The 24,958-nt window shown below is 59.7% G+C and overlaps 1 protein-coding gene across 10 annotated transcripts; it reads right to left on the minus strand.

The window, feature by feature from the left end:
- Window positions 1–592: 592 nt before the first annotated feature.
- SIPA1 (signal-induced proliferation-associated 1) lies at window positions 593–23,644 on the minus strand. Of its 10 annotated transcripts, none has more exons than XM_039481998.1 (17): window positions 23,594–23,644; window positions 16,911–16,964; window positions 12,080–13,459; window positions 11,563–11,690; window positions 10,871–11,059; window positions 9,938–10,112; window positions 8,533–8,636; window positions 8,099–8,256; window positions 7,046–7,628; window positions 6,605–6,879; window positions 5,750–5,983; window positions 4,834–4,924; window positions 4,368–4,533; window positions 3,497–3,595; window positions 3,150–3,231; window positions 2,582–2,663; window positions 593–2,265 (listed from the first exon to the last, which is right to left on the minus strand). In XM_039481998.1, the coding sequence occupies exons 3-17, from the start codon at window positions 13,023–13,025 to the stop codon at window positions 2,119–2,121; spliced, it is 3,459 nt and encodes a 1,152-aa protein (XP_039337932.1). In that variant the 5' UTR covers window positions 13,026–13,459; window positions 16,911–16,964; window positions 23,594–23,644; the 3' UTR covers window positions 593–2,118. The 10 variants fall into 10 exon arrangements, with proteins under 10 accessions (XP_039337932.1, XP_039337934.1, XP_039337927.1 ...); XM_039482000.1 differs by having other exon boundaries at window positions 593–2,018; window positions 12,080–13,463; XM_039481993.1 differs by having other exon boundaries at window positions 12,080–13,463.
- Between the last annotated feature and the right edge of the window lie 1,314 nt (window positions 23,645–24,958).

The following is a 24,958-nucleotide window of genomic DNA, read 5'->3' on the forward strand; positions in this document are numbered from 1 at the left end:
GCACCGGTGAGGCCTCAGCGGGAGTACTGTGTCCAACTCTGTGTTCAACATTTTAGGAGAGATATGGAGAACTTAGTGAGAGTCCAGAACAGGGCAAGAAAAATGACAAACAGTTTAGAGAACCTGCCTTTGAGGAAAAGTTAAAAAAACTGGGCATGTTTCATCTTGAGAAAAGAAGACTGCGGGGGAGCTGCTTACAGTCTTCAAATATGTTAAGGGCTGTTCTAAAGAGGACAGTGATTGGTTGTTCTCTGTGTCCACCAAAGACACAACAAAAAGTCATCGACTTTGTTTGCAGCAAGGGAAGTTTAGCTTGGAAAACCTTTCTAACTCTAAGGATAGCTCAGCTCTGGAGCAGGTTAGGAGTCTGCGGACTCCACGCCACTGGAAATTATAAGCTAGACAAACCGCTGTCAGGGCTGGTCTATGTATACCTGGTCCTGCCTCAGTGCAGGGCGCTGGACTAGATGGCCTCTTGAGGTCCCTCCCAGTCCCACATTTCTTTGTTTCTATGGAAATGCCCCCCCTCCCCCTCTGTCCCATTCCCAGCCCCCGGAACCAGCATTCATACGTGTCCAGGGCTGAGTAAGCTCACACAATAGGCAGGATGGTGTCGGACCCTGGGAGCTGCATATCGGCTCTTTATTGCACAGAGGGACTGGGGGACAGACACGCTGCGATTTGTACATTCACGTCAGACACAGATTCTCTGGATCTAAGATGGGCCATTTTCAGTGTAAAAAACTAACATACAAACAAATAAACCTGAAACAAACACTTGTATTCTGCTTGGTACTAAAATATTTACAACCCAAAAGGAGATATGACAACCCCCCATGTCACAGGGGACGCTCTCCAGAAATATCCCCTAGCACCAAATGGGGAGCTGGGCCCTGTACCCATGGCTATGCCTCAAAGGAGTGCGGGGGGAGGTAGTGGGGGATGGGCTTGTGCAGAGGGAGGGGCACTGCTGGGTGGGAGCAGGTGACCAGAAGCAATGTCCCCATATCTCTTTTCTGCTATGTGGGAGGCTGGGCTGGGTTGGGTTGGAGTGCGGGGGCATTAACTCACAGCTTGCAGTATCTTCACAGTTACCAGGCGGGGCGGTGCCCTCTTCAGGCCAAGATGTTCCCGCGCTGGCTGGGTCAGTGCTGGATGGGAGTGGGGCTCTGGGGGATCTGGGGACCCAGGTGAAGGTGTTAGTGTGTGTGTTTGCATGGGAGCATGTGTCAGTGCGTGAGAGCACGTGAGTGTGAGCATGCATCAGTGTGAGCATGGTCTGCCCAAGCACAAGTCTGCACGGGCATGGATCAGTGTGAGGGCATGTGGGACTGGAAGCACTCTGAGCTGGTGTGAGGAGTGCACCTGGGCGAGCACATGTATGAGTGTGTGTGCAAGTGTGAGTGTGTGCAGTCATGTGTGTGTGTGTGTATGCAGTCACGTGTGTGTGTAAATGTGCATGAATGTGTGCAGTCACATGTGTGAGCATGTGTGTGTGAGCATTTGTATGAGTGTGTGCATGAGTGTGAGAGTAGAATCATCTCTCTCTCATGCCAGGATTTTCCTGAGGCCTGGATTGATGCAGCAGGATGGGGTGGGAGAGTATTGCAAATTGATTTTTTCTGAGGGGGTCGAGGTCAAACGTGCCATTAAGTCCCTCCTTCTCACTCCTGCTCAGCAACACCAGCCTTCCCTCCTGTGCCCGCCCCCAGATGACAAGGCTACAACCTCCACCCCATTACAGTCAGATTTACCAAAGAGTTGAGATCTGTGTGTGAGCTGAGTCAGCTGAAACTGGGGGTGTTGCCTGTACCCCGATATCAGGGCCTGCTCCTGGCAGTGGCCTTTGAGCTGGTGAGTCTGTGCTGGGCTCTCCGGCAGTAACAGTCTTGAGAGATGAGAAGCCATATTCCGGGGAGGTTGGTAGTCAGAATCCGCTGTGCATGGCCAGTCGGAAAGTGGGCCCCCCAGAGTGCAGTTCAGATTGTGGTCCCTCCTGGGGGTAACAACAGTGCCTCCTGTGGACCAGAGAGGGGAGGAGTGGAAGTGGGGTCAATGGGGAGACAGAGGCGGTGGGGGGATGACTGGGCAGGGGAGCCTGGAGGGGGCCCCGGGCCCCTAGAGGGACTGGCTGGGGGAACCACACAGCAGGCGGGTGACCTGGCTGAGCCGGGCAGCCGCACTCTCCTGCTCCTGCTGTAGCCGCTGGTTGTTTTGCCGCAGACTCTGCACCTCAGCCTGTAGTGCTGCCTTGGCTGCCTGCTCCTGGGAGAACATGGGTGGGGTCAGTGGGGAGAGGCAGTACCCCCCCAACTCCCAACCCAGTCCCTCCCACTCACTCGCCATTGACCCTCCGACACCACAGCCCCTGCCCAATCTGGTCTGGCCCTCTCACGGCACCTCCTTCTAATGCCTGCACCACACCTGCCCTGTAACTCCCCTGCAGTGCCTTGCCCCTGCCCTCCTTCCTGCAGCCTCCACCGCCCTCCGCTCCCCTCCCTCTTTCCTCACCTTCGCCCCCATTCCCTCCGCACTCCTCCCCAACCCCTTTTCTCCCTCCCTTGTGCGCCCCCCAACACACCTGCTGCAAGTCCTCCTGCAGCTTCTTTAGCATGGACTCCAAGTGAGAGACCTTCTCCGACAGCGACCGGGACTGATGGCCTCTGGGCGAGTGAAGGAAAGAGCGAGAGATGGAGAAGTGTGGGGATGGAGAGATGGAGAGATTCATAGGATGATGATATGCATCAGTCAGGCTGAGGTCAGATGGGGCAGGGGGAGCAAAGATCCCTTATCTCCCCACAGCCCAGCCCTCTCGGTATCCTCTCCTCCCCAGGGTTGTCAGAGAGCACCCCAAAGGTGCAGAGCCAGTGAATGTGTCAGCCTCCCACTGGGGGAGTGTTGTGGCACAGCCACTTCAGTTCACTATTCAGCCACCAGATGACCCTGGTGGCTTCGTGGTAAACGAGCCCCACAAAGCTGGGATGTGAGCTGAGCAAGAGATGGTTTGTTGCGGTTTTCCCCTGCTATGACTGGATTATCATCATGGAATATGCAAAGGGAGGATGAGAGCAGGGGGGATACAGTGAAATGGAGGCTGGTGGAGGAGAACCCCCCCATCATTCCTCCCACCCCTCTGTTTAGCTTCTTACTCATCCTCGGGGGGCTGCTGGCCTGGGTTCCTCTGGCCACTCCCACCAGGGGGCTCTCTGCTCTCCAGCACGTGTTGCCCTGCTGCAGAAAAGAGGGGAGACAGAGTGAGATTCTCCTCCTCAGACTGGGGGTTTGCAGCTACTCCTGGCCCCAGGCAACTTTAACCAGGTTCTTTGCCTAGGGATTTCCCAGCTTTAGCCCCCGATGAACAAAGCTCTTTGCCTAGGGATTTGCTCCGGACCACAGCCAAGTCCTCCACTGGGAACTCTCGGACTCCAGCCCCTGTCTGCTTGTATGCAAGCTGGGCACTCCCACTCATGATGCAGCCTGGGAATCTGTTGCTCACCTTCCTTCGAGAGCGCCTCTAGGATGCTGTTGCAGGTGGTAGCCAGGTTGGAGATGGAGTCCCACTCCTCCTCCAGGGACTCACCGGCTTCCGACAGAACTGGAGAGAGCAGGGGCAGGCGGGGCAGGACAAAGAATGGCATGAATGAGGGCAAGGAGCCCAGCAGCTGTTTAAAGCAAGGCCCTTCAGACCTAGAGCCCAGGCCCCCCAGCTTGGGCTAAAGTACTAGAACAGGGGTTCTCAAACTGGGGGTTGGGACCCCGCAGGGGGTCGTGAGGTTATTACAGGGGGGTTCACGAGCTGTCAGCCTCCACCCCAAACCCCACATTGCCTCCAGCATTTATAATGGTGCTAAATATAAAAAAAGTGTTTTTAATTCATAAGTGGGGGTCGCACTCAGAGGCTTGCTGTGTGAAAGGGGTCACCAGGACAAAAGTTTGAGATCCACTGTACTGGAAGGTTGTTATCCTCCAGTGGGTTCTAGCCCCACAGCTCAGCCGCAGCTATTCATTAACGTCCATCCTCAGAGTTAATTAGAGTTGGGGAAAATCTGTTGACCTGAGATTCCCCTTCCCTGCAAGCCCTCTTTGATTTGAGATTTTGTTACAAGTGTGGGTTCTCGACAAAGGAATCTCGAAGGAAACAAACAGGGGTTGATGTGTGAAAACCCGCTTTGGGGCCCCTCCCCCACACTTTAGTTCCATTTTTCCTTCCCATCCCCCTGCTTTTTTTTTTTCTAACTGGAGAAAAATCCCAGCACAAAGCACCCAGCTGGCACTTGGAGCTGGACCCTGCGCTTGGAAAAAGGAAAGCTCCCCCGATGCTAACGGGACAGGATCAAACCGGGGGCGCATGTGTGTGCTTGTCTTACTCTTGGTGATGGAGTTTCGCAATGAGAGCGTCCGGGGTAGGAATTTCTCGGTGTCACTCATGTCTGAGGTGGGCGGGGCCATCTCACTAGGGAGCGAAGCCTGGCTATCCATGACCCCATGATCGGGGGGAGCCTGCTCCAACGATGTGGGGTTTCCTGGATGGTCCTGGGACAAGATAACACAGTGATTGATGCCTGGAGTTTCAGCCACCTCTGGGTGGGATGTGGAGGCTGTTTATACAGGGAACCCTCACCCAGTACTGAGATGCAGCCACCTCTTGGGTGGGGCACAGGGGCTGTTAAACAGGTTCACAGATTTATTTCACAAATAAATAGCTGCAAATAACAGTGCACATCACAGAACGCCAAGAACAACATTAGTGCACTTGAAACCTCCAGAGCTCCAGCACACGTAACCGAGCGGCCTGATTGCATCCTGTAGGGGGCTGCCAGGACACACACTCACCATTTCCCGCTCAGGGGGCCCCTTGGGCGTGGCTGCCAGGATGAGGTCAGGTGTGGGGTCAGGTAACATGGGGATCTCCCTGCTCTGGGACCTGCAGAGGCAGAGGAACATTAGCCTGTGGTAAACACAGCTGAGAAAAAGGGAGGGAATGCAGAGGGGGATAACAGCTGATGTGGGGAGCCTAGGAGAGGGATGGCAAACAGTCCATTGGGTGGCATTTGGATCTGGGGGGAGGAAGGAGTCCTAGGAGGCTGCGGGAGTACTCACAGCAGGTTGGGGGTGGGGTGAAGGTGGGGATCTGAGGATGCAGGGGGCACTCATGGTGGGACAGGAGACCGGGGGGGTGGGATGGAGGAGGGGGTCCCAGGAGGTACTCATGGCAGGTTGGGGAGCTAGGGAGGTAGCGTGGGGAGGTTCAGGGGTGGGATGGAGAGGGGCACTTATGGTGGGGCAGGGCGTCAGGTGGGATGGAGGTGGGGGTCCCAGGAGGTGGGGGTCAGTCCTGGCAGGGCAGAGAGGCCGGGGGTGGTATGGAGGCGGGGTTGCAGGAAGTTGGGGCATTCATGGTGGAGTGGGGGGCTGGGATGGAATGGAGACAGGGATCCCAGGTGGTGGGGGGCACTCACGGTGGGTGGGCGGGCTGGGTGGGATGAAGACGGGGTCACAGGAGGTGGGAGTACTCACAGCAGAGTAGGGGGCCAGGATAGGATGGAGACGGGATCACAGGACGTGGGGGGCACTCATGGTGGGTGGGGGGGCTGGGGTGGGATGGAGATGGGGTCACAGGAGGTGGGGGCACTCACAGCAGAGTGGGGGGCCAGGGTGGGATGGAGACGGGGTTGCAGGAGGTGGGGGCACTCACAGCAGAGTGGGGGGGTGGGATGGAGATGGGGTCGCAGGAGGTGGGGGCACTCACGACAGGTTGGGGGGGGCAGTGCCCTCGCTGTGGCTGCGCAGGAACTCGGTGCGCTCCTCAGCCAGGCTATGGGGGGGCCCGTCCTGCAGGGAAAGTGAGCGCAGCAGCTGCAGGGTGGCCGGTCTCAGCTCCCCCTCGGGCCCTGGGCCCCCAGCCATCCGGGGGGGCTCCCTTGCCGGGGAATCACTGCGCCGCTTCTCCTGCAGGGACTTCACGTAGAGCTCAGAGAAACTCCTGTCAGAGAGATATGATGGGGCAGGGTCCCAGAATCCACTGACCCCCATCCCACTGAGCCCCCACATCCTGCTCCACAGCAGCCCCTACAGTGATTCCACCCCATTCAGTCCCCGCTGACCCCTCCATCCTGCCACACAGCACCCCCAACAGAGTCCTACTCTCTGCCCCACAGTGCTCAGCACTGTCCCCAATTCTACCCCATCACACCTTCTACCCTGCCTCACACAGCTCCCTGCCACTGCCACTGCCACCTACCCCGACTGTCCCTGCACAGTGCCCCTCCCCAAGGATTCCTGCCCCATACCACCCACACCCCATCATGCCCCCTGCTGGGGACTCTTGCAGCCAATGCTCCTGCATCCTTCACCAGAGCTCCCCACCAACACGCCCACCCTGTGCCCCACAGCAGCTTCTCCTGGAAGCTCCTGCCCCCTCCTGCTAGTGTCCCCTGCTGGGGCCCCCAGCCCATATGCCTGAGCATCCCTGCCTGTAACCCATACCCTTGAGTGACCCCGCTGGGAGCTCCTGCCCCATGGCACCCCTTGCTGGGGACCCTCCCCTCTCAACACCCCAGGAACCCATGCCACCCACAGCGCCCCCAGCTGGCACTGTGCTCACCTGCGGGGCTTGCCATTCTCGTCAGGAGGCACCATGGTGATGGTGACTTTCTTGGCAGTGCGCAGAAGCTCAGTAGTCTGGGCGTGGCTGAGGCCGGGCAGTGCCCGCTCACACACACGCACCAGCCGGGCACCAGGCTGCAGGCCGGCCTTCTCCGCAAAGGTGAAGCGCTCGACATCGGTGATGAAGCCCTCGCTGTCCACCTGGAAACCCAGCTGGCCCAGCCCGTTCCGCAGCAGGGTGAGCTCCCGCGTCTCACAGCCCCGCGTCACCAGCTGGGGGGAGAGAGAGCATTGGGGGGACTGGCTGTGCCCCCTGTAGAGCACCCCTCCCAGCACTCCTGCCCCACTCCCTGCAGTGCCCCCTGTGGCAGAGGCCAGGGCTGGAATAGCCGGGAGCTCCTCTGCAGTACCCCCCACCTGCCAGTGGCCCAGGCCCTACCTGCAGCCGGTTCACAATGTCCTTGACCTCATCCCCTTGGCCGTCAGGAAGCCGCACGGAGATGTAGTCCCCGGAGCCGTAGTAGAGGTCCAGGCCGCAGTCGGAGTAGGTCCAGGCCAGCATGTCACGGCAGGAGCAGTTGAAGATGACTCGCTTGCCCTTGGCCTCGATGAGCACCAGGAACTCGGCGGAGATACTCAGCAGGCAGGGCAGCTCGGGGGCGGCCCGGTCTCCATCCCGTGCCCGCACGCTCCACACCAGGGCCCCCGCACTCTGCAGCTCCCAGGCCTTGGCCCCCTTGGCCCGCTCCTTTCTCTTGGCGCCCAGGGAGAGCAGGGGTAGGCGGGAAGAGGAGGCCTCCAGGCTGGTGGTGGTTGCATGGCTGCGTGCCAGATCCTGCAGGTACTCCTGGCGCGTGCGGGTAGCCATGGCGTGGAATTTGCCTGACCGCTCAGCCGCATTCTCTGCATTGATGGCCTTGGCTAGCAAGAAGTCCCGGAAGGCGGGTGTCCGGGGAAAGCGGTGCCCAGCTGGGATGGGTGGCCCAAAGAGTGGGATGTCCTTGGTGCGGCTCACTGCCACACTGGGGAGAAAGATGGGAGTCAGGGCCTGGGAAAGCTGGGGGCAGCCATACGCTCAGCCAGCGACAGGGATGATGGCATGGAAGGAGGCAGGTACGGAGGGAAAGACCTTGGCACATGCACCACCCCGTAGTTAGCGCACTCAGCACACGCTTCCTCTCTCCACTGTAGATGGCACACTGAGCACTTGCTCCCCCCATCTCCTGTAGGTGACGCTCAGCGCATGCTCCCCCCTTCCCTGATAGCAGTGTGCTCATCTCTCTCCTGTATGTGGTGTGCTCAGTGCACATTCTCTCCTGATCTGAAGGGGCACACTCAGTGCACGCTCCCCCACATGTAGGCAGTGCTCTTGGCACACGCTCCCCCATCTCCTGTAGGTGGTGCGCTTGGCACATGCTCCCCTCCTCCCCTGTAGGTGGCACACTCAGTGCTCGGTCCCCTCTTCCCTGTTGGCAGTGTGCTCATCCCTCACCTGTAGGTGGTGCGCTCGGTGCAGGGCTCATGCACGCGCACTATGATGAAGACATGCTGGAAGTGTGAGCGGATGGTGCGGGGTGTGAAGGGCTGTGCGCCCGGCTCCTGGAAGATGATTGTGACAATGTCGTTGCCAATGTGACGCTTCCGTAGCAACTACAACCAGAGAGATGGTGTTACTGCGGGAAGGGTAGGATCTGAGCTGGGCATCAGTGTGGGGATGGGAAGCAGGATGGGACCCCCCCCATTTCCAGGTCACCCACCCCTGCCCCCCTTTCCTGAGCTGCCTGGACTCTTGACCACTCTCAGATTCTCTTCCTGCACCCTCTGGATTCCTCCTTCCCAGGAATCCTTCCCTCTGGACCCCTGGTGAACACCAGCACCCCCTCCCCTGTGCCAGCCCCATCCCAGTGCCCTGCCCCCACCCCTCACCTGCTGGCGGTTGTTGGGTGTGTAGGGAAGCATAGTGGAGACGTGGAACATGATCTCATAGTCCTGGTACGTGGTGTACAGCGAGTGGGTGCCTGTGGAATCAGCTGGGGGAGACACAGGATGGGAGATGTCAGTGGGATGGGGAGTGGGGGCGTTATTGGGGCCGGGAGAGACAGGGACTCAGCAGGAGGTAGCAGGGAAAGCCCTTGACTGGGTCGAGTGGAGAATGCAGCCCCCTCCTTCAGAGCCTCCCCACCCCCTCCTGCCAATGTGTCCCCCTGCCCTGGAGTGAGGGAGGGACTCTTTAAGACCAGGCTCCCCACCTCATGGGGTGGGCTGGGGGCTGGCAGAGGGCAGCCTGCTATGACAGCTCCCCAATGTGTCTACTGGAGCCAAAGGCCGGGGGCAGCTGCCAGTGCAGTCCAGTCCCCTTTCAGCCCTCAGCCCTCCTGGCCCCTTTCCCAGTAGCCCAACCCCACCCCGGTTCCCCTCCCCCAAGGTCTGGCCTTGCCACTCAATATTTCCTTGCTCCTCCCCCTCGATTGCCCCCTTTCCTGGGTCTCACCCTCTCTTCCACAGAGTTTAAAGCCAGAGGGGACAATTGTGCTCTTCTAGTCTGACCTCCGGCATAACACTGGACCGCCCCCCAAAAATTCCTGCTTGAACTAGCGTGGATCAGCCATTGAGACTGGAAAATGAACTAAAAAAACAGCCATCAAGACTGGAAAACGTCCAAGGGTGGAGAATCCACCACAGCCCTGGGGAAGCTGTAACAGCAGTTACTGACTCCACTGTTAACAGCTGTGCCTTAGTTCCAGTCCGAATGGGTCTAGCTTCAACTTCCAGCGACAGGGTTGTGTTCGACCTTTGTCAGCCGGACTGAAGAGCCTCCTTTACCCCAGCTCTGTTCCCTGTGTAGGTGTCTAGGGACAGTGACCAGGTCACCTGTTCAACTTCTCTTTGATAAGCTGAGGAGATTGAGGTCCTGGAGTCTCTCACTGTAAGGCAAGTTTTCCAACCCCTCAATCATTCTTGGCGCTCTTCTCTGACCCTTCTCCAATTTATCCACATCCTTTGCGACGCTGATGTGCTGGCCCCTGCACTAGCCACAGACCTCCAGCAGCGGGCGCAGCAGTGCCAGATACAGGGGTAACAGAACCTCCCCACTCCTAGAGATTCCCCTGTTTATCCATCCAAGGATCATGTTAGCCCTTTGGCCGCAGCATGGCACTGGGAGCTCCTGTTCAGCAGGTTATCCCCTCCACACACCCCCGCCCCAGTCCTTTTCAGAGTCGTTCCTTCCTGAGACAGAGTCCCCCATGCTGCGAGCATGGCCAGCCTTCTTTGGGGCCCTACATGTATCTGTTTACAGTTACCACCCCCGGTACCCCCTCCCCACACTCACTCTTGGTGTCAAGCTGGGCCCGGTACTTGGTGAAGCCGCGCAGCTGGATGTGCTGGCCCAGCAGCTCCAGGAACTCCTGGAAAGGGGGGCCGGCCCCCTCATTGTTGTACATCTCCTCCTCGGAGCCCTGCCCCGCCCGGCAGTACAGAACTCCCACCTTGCGCTGGAAACTCACCTGCAGAGCGGCACGGTGAGGGGAACATGGGACCAGCTGATACAACATCCCCAAACTGCCCTGATTCAAACCCCCAACACAGCAACCCCCAATGGGACCCCTGACTCAGCCCCCCAAAATACCTCGCCCCCCAACACAGCAACCCCTGAGGGGACCCCTATCTCAACCTCTCAAACTGCCCCAATTCAATCCCCCAACACAGAAACCCTCAATGGGACCCCTAACTCAACTCCCCAAAATACCCTGACCCCACAACACAGCAACCCCAGTGGGACCCCTACACCCCCAAAATACCCCAACCCCCCCAACACAGCAACCCCTATGGGATTCCTAACTCAACCCCCCAACATACCCTGAGCCCCCGACTCAGCAATCCCTGATGGGACCCCTAACTCAACCCCTTAAACTGCCCCAATCTCACCCTCAATGTAGCATCCCTGATGGGATCATTGAGCCAACCCCACAAACTGCCGAGACCTCTGAACACAGTGACCCCTGATGGGCACCCCTGAGCTGATCCCCTCAAAGTGCTCAAGCCCCCCGCCCCAAGCCCCGACAGAAGACCTTGATCTACCTCCCGCAGAACAACCCTTCAGGACCTCCCGTTCCCCAACCACCCTGATCTAACTCTTCCTGAACTTCCCCTCCCACAGAGCCTGGCTTCCCTTCTTGCCCCCAGCTCCCTCACCACCCCTCCCGTGGTACTCCCCATAGTGGGCAGGCCCATGGCAGAATCCCTGTGGCACTCCGTCACTCACCCCCTGCTCGTCCAGCTTGAGCAGCGTCTCGGGCACCTTGGGTGAGTTGGATGCCAGGCGCAGCCCCTGCAGGTTCAGGTCGGGCAGCACATGCTCCAGCAGCTTCTTGGGGGACAGCCCACGGGCAGCGGGGGGACGGGCGGTGGGGGGCAGCGCCTCCTCCAGCACTGAGCCACGCAGGGTCCGCAGCTGTGGGGAGGAGAAGCCGTGGGGGGTGGGGAGAAAGTCAGGGAATTTTTGTACCCCTACATAGCCCCCTGACCAGGACTACCCTCACAGCACCACCTCTCCAGGGCAGAAGGGCCGGATTTATGAACGGCGGGGCCTGATTCGAATATCCGGCAGCGGTCCAGGGCTTCGGCGGCACTTCAGCAGTGGGGGATCCACTCCGGGTCTTCCACGGCACCTAAGGACCCCCCGCCGCCAAAATGCCACTGAAGCCCCGGAGCGGACCCCCCTGCCGCTGGGTGAGTTAAAAAAAAAAATTAAAAAGACGCCTAAGGCACAGGGCCCTTTTAGGCGCGTGCATGGGGCCCTCTTAGGCGCAGGGCCCGATTCTGGGGAATCAGGGGAATCGGCTTAAAGCTGGCCCTGCAGGGCAGTGCCCTACCCACAGTATCCTGCTCCCCCTGGCAGTGCCCCTGTGCTGTAAGCTCCCCCCCAGGCTGTGAGCTCCCTCTGGTGGTGCCCACCTCGCTGGTGCGCAGGATGAGGCGGTAGTTGTACTGCAGGCTGGCACCCTCCTTCTCCTTCTCTTCGCGCCGCAGCGACACGGCCACCGCTCCCAGGCGCTCATCCACCCCGAAGAAGTTCTGGTGCTCTGTGCCAGGGGATGGGTGTTTGTTAGAGATGGGCATCGCCATGACTGCCCCCAACCCTCCTCACACATTCCCTGACTCCCCTGAATGCCAGACCCATGGACCCTCACTTTCACCTCCCCCCCTCCCTGAGTGCCAGGCTCCTGCCTCCCCAGCCTTTGCTCCCCCAGGACCATTTTGCTGCCAGCTCACCCTTGTGTAGCAGCACGCATAGCAGCTGTCCCTTGCCCCCAGCTCCATGCTCCCTATGTCTTGTGCCCCTTGTTCCTTCCTCCCCACACCCTGTACCCCCCATACACTCTGCCCCCCGTGTCCTACCTATGCCCTGTGCCCTGCCCCCATACACTCTGCCCCCTGTGTCCCCTGTGCCCTGTGCCCTGCCCCGGCTCACCCTTGCCATAGAAGTATTTGCGGTAGTAGCTGGCGCCCAGGTCTGCATATTCAATGTAGTGGGTGGTCCGGCTGCCCCTGGTGGGGTAACTCTCCCGTGGCTCCTCCAGCACCGACACGGCCGCATTGGGCAGCTGCCCAGCGCCCCCTCCTGCTTCCTGGCGCCGACCCAGCCCCCCCTCCTCCTCACCCCCAATCTCATTGCGGAAGTGGGGGCAACTGAGCACTAGAGGCCCGTCCTTGCCATCACCTGGGTCAGGCTCCTCAGGGACAGGGGTCGGGGCAGGCCCTGCTGAGGCGGCTGAGGCCCCTGTGGTGATGTTACGCACCCGGCGCCCGGCACTACCCTGGCACCAGGCCGCCTCACCTGGATCAAAGAGGATGCTTTGCACGTCATAGTGGGCCAGCTGGCGCACCCAGATCTGTGGGGGAAACTTGGGGGGCTCTTCTCCCCTGTCCTGCTCTGGCACGGTGGTCCCATTCCCCTGGCCGTCCCCCTCCCACACCTCATCTCCTGTGAGCCCCAGCAGCACCAGGGGGTCCCAGAAGCGCCGGGCGGCTGGGCTGCCCGCCCGTGGCTCCTCGTGGCTGTGGGCGCGGGTGCGGGGGGGCCCCGGGCCTTTCTCGATGGAGCTCAGGCTGCCATAGTCCCGGTGCAGCCCGCAATCCCCACCCCCCACCAGTGACGAGGAGGGGGGTGTTCCATCCCCTGGCACTCCCTCCCCAAGGGTCACGTCACTGTTGCTGCGGTGCATGATGTGGCTGGCAGGCCTTAGGGCCAGGCCAGGGGGGGTGCCATGCCCCCTGGAGAGCCCCTGGGTCACCTCACTCCGGGGGGGTCGCAGGAGGGGGGCCGGGAGTCCCTTGGCGTCGAAGGAGATGGAGGCCAGAGGGGGCCGGGCAGAGTGGCGCCGGATTTTGCGGACAAAGAGGTCATCTGACTGCATGGCCCTCCCCCCCTACCAGCACGCCCCCCCCGGAAAACGGGAATGAGACGGCCTGGCGGATGGAGAGCTGCAGCCGCTGATCACATGCACGCAGGCTTGGGAGAGCGAGAGTCAAAGAAACAATCCAGTTGGCTGGGAAGGACAACTATGTGCTCTACCCCTTGCCAGTCAGCTTTCTCCTTTATGGCCACTGGTCGTCAGTGGGTGTGGCCCGTCGTCTCATTGGATGAGAGCATCATGGGGAGCCGCTGGGGAGGCGCTGCTGTGCTGGAAGCCGTCAAATCCAGCCATGGGGTGTGGCCGGCTGGCATGCCATGCTGGGGGGTTAAGGGCGGGCCTTGGTGCAGCCTGGGTTCTGGGCAGGGTGCTCTGCTCTCAGCTCCTGGTGAAGCAGCCTGCTCAATTCCAGATCCTGGTATGGGGTGGGGAGCCGCCTTCCTGCGAAAGGAGTTGAGGGGAGGTCTGAGATGGGGAGAGGCCCAGCCTGCAATGCTGGACCATGTCCCCCCAGAACTGAGGCAGCTTGTGCTGAGTCCCATCTCCCCAGCTGCCCCAAAACACCAGGAGCATTTCTGGCGACTGGTTGGACACCCTTCCCCTGGTGCGATGTGGGCAGTCCTGAAACACACCAGGTGCCAACCTGGGCTGCTCGCCAGGGAGATGATGGGGACAGGGGCTTGAGGAGAGGATATTTCTACAGCAATTTTATCTGTCAAACACTGAGCCATTCCCTCTCTGATACCTGGGTACTTTCCTTCTAATACTGGGGTACTTTTCTGGGCTGTTTATTTACCTAGTGCTCAGATACATTTCCTCTCTGAAACCCCTGTGCTTCCCTCTCTAACACCTAGGCACTTTCTTGGGCAGGTTCAATAATGTCTGGGTCACGTTTTCTCTCTACTTCCTGGGTTCTGTTCTGGGACACGGATCTGTCATCCTCGCTCAGTGGGAATCCCTTCTGTGCCCTCTCCCCTCTGACCCCTGGGGATGCCCCCGACTGCAGACTGGGCCCGATGGAGCCCTGATGTCAGGCAGCTTTGCCCCATCACAGGGAGTGGGGGGGAGGGACGGGACACAGGGCTATTGCTGCATACCCAGGGCAGTCTGGGGAGGAGAAGGCAGGTGCATTCTGGGAGGTTGATGTGACTGTTGAGTGGGCAGGTGCATTCTGAGACATCGATGTGACCATTGTGTGGGGCAGGTGCATTGTGGGAGGTTGATGTGAACGATGGGGAGGCAGGTGCATTCTGGGATGCTGATGTGACTGGTGGGTGGGGGCATACTGCATTAGCAGCAGCTGCAGACGGGACAGGGCTCCGTGGTCAGGGCTGCAGGAAATCTCCCCATACGCTCCCCTCTAGCCGCAACTTCCTGCCCTTGCTCAGATGGGGCAGCTGTGTGTGGAGGGAATGTCTCAGCGCTGAATGGGGGGTCAGGGACAAGCAGCTGCCTGACACAGGTACACTCTGTGACATATGATAGTTGAGGCAAAACCACCCAGATACCGGCCTGATAGCAAGGGGCACTGGCCCCAATTTGGGCCCAGAACCGGGGCTTGGCTGGCTCGGTTGGGAGAGAGACAGGGCCAACAGGGCTCTCACATTGGGGGTGGGATACGGGGCCCAGCTACCAACAGAAAGAGCCAAAAAAACAGGAACTTGCACAAGTACCTGTTTCTGTAGCAGCTTCCTCCTGTAGTGGGTGGGGGGACGCTGGGGACAAAAGACCGAGGCTCCCAGTGTGGAGGCAATGGCCCCCAGGGGCAGAAACAGAGTTGCTTCCTTGACCCCTGAAGTGACACCCCTCTACACACACACCCCCTACACCATACCCCGACTCCCTGCACCCACCCAGTGCCCCCCCATTCACAGTTCTGCTTTCTCTGCAGTTGCTGAGCCCAGCAGAGTGAAATCGGTGGGGGAGAGGTCAGACCCCACAGAGATAGTGGGGGGGAGGGGAAAGGAAAGCATCTGGCAGACAAATAATCACCCTGCACCCCAGAACTGAACTTGCCCCCCAGCTAATTGTGACCCCGCCTACCTGGAACTGACTCCCCCAAATCTGTCCCTTCCACACTGACTCCCCCCAACTACTGGGGTTCCAAACATCTGCAGAACAGCCCCTGTCCTGGCTCCCCCATTCCCAGCCCCTCCTTGGTCCCTGGTTCCCCAGGACTCTGGGGGCGGGGAGCTGGCTGCTTCGCCAGTGACATACCAGGCTGGGGAGGGGTTCAGGGAGCAGCAAGAACAGAAGAGAGAGACAAGGAAGGGGGCCAGCAGATCAGCTTCTGCCACAGTTCTGTTGGTGTCCCTCATTCGCGACCCGCAGACCTCTGCTATCTCCCCTCCCAAGCTCTGTTGGTGCCCCTCACTCCCAAACTGCAGCCCAGACAATGCCAAGGCTAAGATCCGTCAAGCTCATTTTGCTGGTGACTTGATCTATATTGGAACTCAAGCACCCAGACGTTCGGGGGGGGGGGGTGCGTGGGTGGCCCCCACTTCCCCATTTGTGGTTGGCTCTGTAAGCGTCAGATGAGCCACTGAGCTCCACCTCCCCCTCTCAATACGCTCGAGCCACGTCTGTGAGGTGAGGACGCATGGGGGAAGTGGGTGTCTGCAGTGATGCTCATGGTTGGGGGAGGTGCTGGCTCAGAGGTCCCAGCTCCCATCCCCCCCCTTGTGTGGTCCCCAGATCAGGGGAGACAGCAGGGAGAGGTCCCCTTCCCCCCACATCCTTCTCCCCTTCCCCCAGCCCCCTATACCGTCTTCCTCTTCACGCTCCCACCTGCAAGCTCCCTTCCAAACACACAGCCCCCCACCATGTGCGCTCCCTGTGTCATGGGGTTGGAGAGGAAAGCATGGTCCCCAGAGCCTGTTCAGCCCCACCCCCCAGGCCTTTCTGCTAGCCAGGGGCCGGGGCCCCGTGTGGGAGGTGCCCTATTCTACTAGGGATGACTGGCCTGAGACCCAGCAAACTCATCTCACAGACAGGAATGACGTTCACTATGAACCTGGGGCCAGATCAGAGCTGGCATCCCCTAGAGGGGAAAGGCCTCGTGTCCCCAATTCCTTGCCCCCTGAGCTAGCCCATCCCCTGCCCTGGGGCTGGATCGGAGCTAGTGCCCCCTAGAGGGAAAGGTCCCATCTCCTAGTCTCTGGTGCAGATGAGTTTTTTTAACCTAAAAAACAATGAGGAGTCTGGTGGCACCTTAAAGATTAACAGGTTTATTTGGGCATAAGCTTTCGTGGGGGAAAACCCACTTCTTCAGATGCATGGAGTATTTTCACACCATGCATCTGATGAAGTGGTTTTTTACCCACAAAAGCTTATGCCCAAATAAACCTGTTAGTCTTGAAGGTGCCACGGACTCCTCGTGTTTTTGTGGATACAGACTAACATGGCTACCCCTCTGATACTTGTTAACCTAGTTGCTTGCTGGAGCGTTAACAAAGTACCCGCCTGGCGTAGACCCTCCTCCCCCGACCCAGCAGCTCCATTGTGCCCCATCACTGTGCTGGGGCGACCATCAAGCCCCACCCCACTCTGGACACACACACCCCATTTACCCTCCCTGCCAGCTTGGAGGTCGGACTTGGGATGAACTGGTGTTTTTTTTCTCCAGAGAGTGGGGTGTAATTCCTGGGTCTCTATTGGGAAGGCTTGGCAGGGAAAGGGTTAATGGCAGCTGAATGCCTGGGTGGGGGTGTTGCTTGGGGTCCATTGGGGACCAAATGTGGGGCTGGTGACAGCAATGCCTGGTGGCTGAACCAGCCCCATTTGAGCTCCCATATTACCCCCATGGAACAGTGCCCTCCGCTCCCCTCCCCCCTCCCACGGGTGAGGTGTCTCCACCCCCCTCCTCACACACGGGAAAGAGCAACTCACCCAGCTCCCTGGGCAGCGGGGACGGATATTTGAGCCCAGAGGTGTCACAGGGACCTGGAGAAACAGAGAGCAAGAATTCAATATTTCCTTGGGGGGAAGGGGGATCCCTCACCCATTGCTGAGATGCAGCCACTTCTGGGGTGGGGCACAGGGGCTCTTTGTACAGAGCTCCCTTGCCTGGTGCTGAGAGTCATCTGTATCTGGGGCCTTGTTTAACAGCTGCACATTGACAGTTCCCAAGGATTTAGGACAGGAAGTGAAACAGAATCCTGCATCCTATTGTATCAGCAGAGGGAGAATCAGGAAGGTGTGGAGCTTCAGCTCGCTGGGACCCTTTCCTGGACACCGGGGTTCACGCTCTGTCTGGGGGGAGGGGGCGGCTCGGGGATAGTGATGGGCCTGGGGCTGGGGTGTCTGTGCAGGTGGGAGATGCTCCCATCACCTCCCCTCTATTTTGGATGTGGGGGGAAGGGACCCGGGGAGGAGGGGACCCCATGCTCAGGCAGGGGGCTGAGGGTGCTTAGTTTCGGGGTGTGATTTCAGGTCTCAGGAAGCTACAATGGCAGGAAGTACAACAATTCATCCGGTTAAACTGAGGAGATGGGGCAGGGGGGAGGGAGAGACACATGGCCGCAGCCGCATGGCCATGGACACAGAGCTCTGCTGGGACCTGTTGCTTGAGCTGCCCGTTGCATTTATTTTGCCCTGGGAAAACACCCTCTCCCTGGGGGAGCCCTCCAGGAAGGATGGTTGGATACGCTGCCCCATCCCCATGCTGCCCTTGACTGTTTCCTCCCACCGGCTGGGCCCCAGCCCACCCCAAGATTCCACAGTCAGCCTAAGCTGGCCCCCCCTCACCTGCCCCCCAGACCTGCTTCATTGCTCCAGGGACTCCCCGACAACCTGCACCCCAGACCCCACATCAGCCTGGGAGCCACCCGCATCAGCCTCCTGGCACTCCCACCCCCCCATGACTCTCCAGCCCCCTCCAAGCCAGGCGAAGGGCTCGGTACCTGGGGGGTTGGTACCTCGGGGTCCAGACGGGCTGGATGGCGCGGACGCTCTGACTCGCTTCCTGCTGTGCGGGAAGTGATGGCGCAACCAGGAGCCTGAGCCACGTCCCCCCCCACCCCCCCAACATCCTCAGGAAAGAGTCAGGCCCCAAGTGTGACCTGCCGACTCCCCACCCCCAAACCGGTGAGCAGCTTCCTGGCCACGCAGCTAGGCCTAATAACGCCACCCCCGCTCCCACTCTGCCAGTGCCCCGCAATCCCAATCCACAGCCCCCTGCGAGCCCAGCCCTGGGCTCCCCCACAGCCCTGCCAGTGCCCCTCGCTCCCAGCACACACCCCCATGCTAGCCCAGCCCCGGGCCCCTCACCTCTGCCAGGGCCCCTCACTCCCAGCCCTGGGCTTCCTGCTTCACACAGCCCGGCCCAGAACTCAATCAACTGGTCTTTTGCTCTTTCCCCTGCCGGTTCAAAGTGGAAACCACAAATCGGTGCCTCGTGCCCACAGGGAGATAAGGGGGGGCTGTGGATCAGGAGTACCGGCACTGCGGGGGAGGGGCAAGGGAGCCCAGTGCTGGGATAGCACGGGTTGTGGGTCAGGATTGAGGGGCACCAGCAGAGCTCTATGAATATTGGGGGGATCCCTCTTACTGGTACCAGGACGTGCTGAGCCAGCCCCCAACGCTGCCCCGGTTACTTCCCCTTGTCCCAAGTAAGCTTATGCAAGCAGACGTCCTCGCCTGGCCATGAATGGGTTCCCCACCCCCACCGGGTGGTGGGGGCGGATGCTATTTGGGCTGCGTCACCCCGAGGCTGCTGCCCTCAAAGGGGCCTTTCAGGGACATGCGGGGCGGGGCGGGGGGTGGGACAAGGGGACATCGGCAGCCATTGAACTGAATGGTAACCCGTGTGTGAGGGATGCTGGGCATTCACCAGGGTGCTCCCCTGCCCCAGAACCCCGAGCTCCAGGGCCCGGAGGGCTCCACTGCCTGGGGGGCCTCCAGCATGGCTGCAGTGTCAGGGGAACCCTGCCTACCCCAACCATCCCCCATCCTAGGCCTTCACTCCCCCCTGCAGCCGGCATCTGGACCATCTTCCAGCTAGAGGGGGTGGAATTTGACCCGCTTTGGAGCCCCAGGACAATGAAGCCTCTTTAGATATGCCCCCCCCCTCTTCCCCTCCTCCCTTCACTGCCCAGATCATTAGTGCCTTGGTCCCACGTCTCCCTTCTTCCCCTCAGGCTTCCCCTCACCCACCACTGCACTCCAGGCCCAACCCAGAGCTGGGATAGAACCCAGAAGTCCTGCTCCCAGCCTCCCCTAGACCCAACTCCCCTCCCCTCTCAGAGCTGGTAGTGAACCCATGAGCTGGCAGTGGAGGGGGGCAGGCTGGAATGGCAGCGGCCTGTAGGTCAGGACTGAGGGGCACTGGCAGAGCTGGCAGTGGAGGGAGGCAGGGCTGACATGACAGGGAGCTGCGGGTCAAGACTGAGGGGCACCAGCAAAGCTGGGGGTGGAGGGGGCCAGGGCTGGGGTGGCGGGGGGCTGCGAGTCCAGACTGAGGGGCACTGGCAGAACTAGGGGGCTGTGTATATTTCTATTCAGATTTGCCTAATGGCAGGATATTGGGTGTCCAACTGCATCTAAAATCCCCACTGCTGCCCTGCCCCTATCTCTCCAAAGCCGCCGCCCCCCGCCCCCAAGCTCTTCCCTGCTCAGGGCTCCAGCATCCCCAAGGGATTTCCCGGTCACTCAGAACAAAGGGGGAAGGGTGTTGGTAGGTGGATCAGAGCTAGACAGGTGTCCCAGGGCTTGGATCCCTGGGGGGTTGGGGAGTGTGAATCCCAGCGGTAGTGCCCCCCCCCAGCTTCTTCTGTTCCCCTCAACCTCCTCTGGTTCTGCAAAGCTGGCCTGGTGTTACTCAGAACAATCCACCCCCCCGCCCCCATTAATACTCCCTCATCAGTTCCCATTTTTCTTACAAGTTTATCTTCTTCATCCTTTTATAAGCTCCCTTGTGCCCCACCCCTCCCCGCTGACCCAGCTCCCTACTCCACCCTATAGTTATCCCATCAGCTCCCTCCCATCTCCTGATCTGGGCAATTCAGATTGGCAGGGGGAAGACATTGGGGCCCCCTGTTTGAAAGACCATCCCCCAGGGATTCCACCCCCAGCTCTGCCCTGCCAGTGCCCATCTAGCCTGCCTTCTGCCCGACAGGGAGTAGGCTGGAGGGGGCTATGTGAGTGTGGGCCATACAGGAGTGGTGGGGGATTGGGGGGCTGCGGCGGTAGGGGTGTTGGGTTGTGATGCCGTGCTATGGGCCAATGGTGTTGTGTTGAGATAGTGGGGTGCATGGGGAATGTGCTGAGAGGGGTGGCACTGGGCTGGGTCTGAGTTATGCTGCATTTTGTGGGTGTGCTATGGTGGGAAGTGTCCAGTGTGTGGTGTGCAAGTGGGGCTGTGGTGTGTATATCAGGCCATAAGAGGCACTGGGTGAGGGGGTTATGTTGTGCTGTGTTGTGTGTGTATTGGGTCGCACTGGGCACTGAGCGAAGGGGTTGTGTTGCATTGTGTATATTGGGTTTCACTGAGCATCAAGTGAGGGAGTTGTGTTGTGCATTTAGGGTCACGCCGGGCCTGGAGTGAGGGGGTTGTGTTGTGCTGTGTTGTGTGTATTGTGTTATGTGTTGTGCTTGGAATTTTTGGCTGCAGTTCTCCACTAACAGCTGTTCTTTGAATGTGAAATGTTTTGCGGGAACTTGCCAGTTCCGACAAAATTTTACATGAGAAAAAAACTAATTGCTTTGACATCCCCAGGTCAATGAAGGAAAAATGGTCGGTTTTGACTTTTATTGTTTTGGTTAGTTTCCTTTGGACTTTTATGTTTTATGAAAATACTAAATCTACAAACTATAAATATCAAGATATTAGTACTGCTGGGACATTTGTCATATTAAAATAGCTGTAGATATTTAATATTGTAATATATGCATGGTGATATACAATATTGGAGACATACTATCTTACAATCTTAATTCCAATATTATTATTATATATATAAATAGCTCATCCCCTGTAGAACGTATTGTATTTACTATTTCAATACGCGGGACAAGTCAAAATGAAATGGACCAAAATGAGAAAATCAAAATGGGGTAACTTTTTAATCAAACCCAAGCAGGGCCGAGGCCCTAAATCACCATTTTGGGACATTTGTTTTGCCCAAGGTTCCAGTTTTTTGGTTTTGATTTGGAAAGAAAAACAAAATCCAAAATGTCAGAATTTCCCATTGCTTATGGTTCCCAACTGGCTGTGCCTGGGTGCTGGGCAAGGGATTGTGGATTGTGCACAGGGTTGTGTGTGTGCTGAGCATGGTGCCAGCTGGGTTTTATTGTGCAGGTGCTGTGTGAAGAGAGGGGGCTGCATTGCATTGGGGCAGAGGGGTTATTGTTTTGGGGAGTGGAGTTGTGTGGGCATTTGGTGAAGGGGGGCTGCGCTGTGATGGGGGTTGTGTTGTGTGGGCATAGGCGGAGAGGATCTGTGTTGTGTTGGGGCAGGGGGCTGTGTTGTGTAGGCATTGGAGCATGGGCAGCATTGGATCAGGGGCTGTATTGTGTGGGCATTGGGGGAGGGGGCAGCATGTTGGGGACTGTATTGTGTGGACACTGTGGAAGGGGATGGTGTTGAGTTGGGGGAGGGGCGGTGTTGTGTGGATGCTAGGGGAGGGTGTGTGTGTGTTGGGGGGGTGTTGTGTGGGCATTGTGGGATGGGGTGGCGTTCTGTTGTGGGGTTGTGTTATATGGACGTTGGGGGAGGAGTGGCATTGTGTTGGGGGCTGTGTTGTGTGGGTGTCAGGGAAGTTTTAAAATATTAATAAAAGATTTTTTAAAGGATGAGAAATGAGCCTCACTGTTCCCTTCCAGCCCGCCAAGCTCCAGCCCCACAACCCTCTGCCTCTTCTGCCCCATGGCTCTCCCGAACTCCCACCCTCTAGTTATCCCATTCTTTTATAAATAGCCCCAGATGATGCCCAGCTGGGTACTCCCTCCCCTCAGTGGAAGCAAACCCGGGATAAATGGGGGGCAGCCCCACAAAAATCCTTCCATTACCCCTGTGGGAGCAAATCTCCCCAGCCCAGAGACACCACTATTCCCCCCCCCCCGGGGTCTGCCCTTCACCTGCAAAGTGGAAACCTAGTGCCTTTTGAGGGGGGCTGCGCGTTGGGAGGTGCTGAGAAGGACAGCTGCGGACAGGGGCACTGCGTTGGGTAGGGCTACAGGATAGACAGATGGGTGGGGGAGCAGGGGGTGCAGGGTGCTGGGAAGGGGATGGGTGGGGGAGCAGGGATGGGTGAGGATGCTATATGGGGTGAGGGGGATGGGCAGGGGGTGCTGTGTAGGGTGAGGGGGATGGGGAATGGTGGGCTCTGGGTGCAAGGAGATGTCTGGGATGGGTGCGGGCGCTGTATTAAGTAAGGGGGATGGCGGTGAGGAGTCGGGGTGTTGTGTGGGATTAGGGGGATGGATGGATGAAGGATGCTGTGTGGAGTGAGGGGGATGGGGTGGGGTTCAGGGGATGGGAAGGATGTGCCATGTGGGGTGAGAGGGGTGGAGAGAGGGTCACTGGCTGGGATGGGATGGGGCACTGTTGGGGGTGGGGTGGGGCTGGGGAGCAGGTGTGCTGGCTGGTGGGTGGGGAGTGGGGCACTGGCTGGGATGAGTGGGGCGCTGTGTGGAGAGTGGGGCTGGGGAGCGGGGGCACTGGGGGGGGTGAGGAGGATCGGGAAGCTGGGATGGGTAGGGGCCCTGTGGGGCGGATACTGAGCAGGGGTGCTGGGTGGGGTGAGGATGGGGGAGTTGGGCTAGATGGGGGCACAGTGCGGGAGTTAGGGGTAGGGAGCACTGGTTGGATGGGTGGGGCACTGTGTAGGGTGATGGGGTGGGAATGGATGGGTGCTGGGGAATGGGTGGGGTGCTGGGTTGGGTGAGGATGGGGAGCTGGGATAGGTGGGGGCACTGTATGGGGTGAGGAGGATGGGGAGCTGGGATGGGGACGCTGGGAGGGGTACAGAGGATGGGGAGCTGTGATGGGTGGGGGCACTGTGTGAGGTGAGGGGATGGGGAGCAGGGGCACTGTCTGGGACATGGGGACATTGTAGGGTGAGGGGGATGGGAGGTGCTGGGGGATGGATGGCGGGTGCTGTGTGCAGTGAGGGGTGGGAGAGCTGTGGAGGGTGAAGAGGATGGGGAAGCTGGGATGGGCGGGAGCGGTGAGGAGTGGAGGCGCTGTGTGGGGTGAAGAGGGTGGGGGAGCTGGGATGGGCGGGGGAGAAGTGAGGGGGGGGGGAGCAGGGGTCGCTGGAAGATGGATGGGGGATGGGGATGCTGTTTGAGGGTGCAGCGGGCACTGGCTGGGACAGGCAGGGGACGCTGTGTAGGTGAGGGGATGGGGGCGGGGTGCTAGATGGCGGGTGCTGTGCAGAGTGAGGGGCGGGGCGCTGTATGGGGTGGGGCGCTGTGAGGGGTGCAGAGGAGGGGGAGCTGGGATGGGCGGGAGAGCGGTGAGGGGTGGGGAGCGGGGCGCTGTGAGGGGCGCAGAGGATGGGGAGCTGGGATGGGCGAGGGCGCTGTATCGGGTGAGGTGGTGGGGAGCGGGGGGCGCGGGGGGCTCCTACCTCCGGGTCCGGCGTCCCGCGTTTCCCCCCAGCCTCCGCTCCGGCCGCTCCTCCCCTCCCAGCTGACAGGACCCCACTTCCCCGTCCCCGCGGTGTCCGAGCGCCGCCGCCGCTGCTGCGGACGGAGGAGCGGAGACTGATAGACAGGCGGGGAGTGGGGTGAACGACAGACAGGCGCGGGGTGGTGGTGGGAAGGACGGACAGACAGGCGGGGTGGGCAGGACAGAGGCGCGGGGTTGGAAGGACTGACAAGCAGGAGGGTGGGAAGGACAGACAGGCGGGGGGTGGGCAGGACAGAGGCGCGGGGGGGGGGTTGGAAGGACTGACAAGCAGGAGGGTGGGAAGGACAGACAGGCGGGGGGTGGGCAGGACAGAGGCGCGGGGATGGTGGGAAGGATGGACAGAGGCGGGGGTAGGAAGAGAGGCGGGGGGTGGGGGAGAAGGGAGGACGGACAGACAGAGCCATGCAGTGCGCTACCAGGAGTCTGAGCACAGAGTGGAGAGATTGGACGGGCAAGAGGCAGACAGACTGACCCATCAACCTGCAAGTAGGGCTGGATGGCCAGAACACCAGGAAGGACAGACTCTCCCACTTGAGGGGGAGGGAAGGGATGGGGGACAGCAGACACAGGACAGGGGCCCTGCTTTGCTACCACAGGACAGGGCCAGGGTCCCTGCTGCCAGGACCCATGACCAGGCATGCAGACCCCTCATGGACAGATCCCCATGTACAAAGAGGATGGGGGAAAGCAGTTGGCTTAGTGAATATTTAGGGTGGGGGCAGCATAACCCACTCACTGGATGCAGCCAGGCACGCTGCACCCCATTCATTCCTTGACACCCCCATCCCCCACAATTCCCACTCCTGCCACTAACTGCCCTCTGCTAGGCAGGACAACAGGTTTTGGGGAGGCCCAGATCGGCACAGGATTCTCACCTGCAAGGGGCTCCTTTGACCCACACAGGAACCAGCCGTGGGGCACACCCCTGGCACTAGGGGAGAACCCCTCCTTCATGAGGCCTGGGGTGCTTGTGCTTTCCCCCTTGGGCCCACCCCACAACCAACCTTGCAGCATCCCCCTGCTAAGAACTCTGTGCTCCCCCACAGCCTGGGCCCAGAGATTCACCAATTATGGGGGAGGGCAGGAAGCCCCAGCCCCCTGCAGGGCTGGCTCCCCCCTGGGGAGGCAGGCTGGATGTGGAAGGGGAAGGGGAGGGGGGCTGCCCCGTTTCTCCAGAGAAGTGCAGCTGGACAGTGGGGGCACCTCCAACTCCCCCAGGAGGGGCCAGTCCTGGGAGGATGTAACTCCATGGCAAGAGCCTGGGGGAGGGCAGGGGCTGGACCTCTCCCCTCATCATTGAGCA

The sequence above is a fragment of the Mauremys reevesii genome, linkage group 7 (assembly GCF_016161935.1).
Source record: "Mauremys reevesii isolate NIE-2019 linkage group 7, ASM1616193v1, whole genome shotgun sequence".
Classification (NCBI taxonomy): Eukaryota; Metazoa; Chordata; order Testudines; family Geoemydidae; genus Mauremys; species Mauremys reevesii.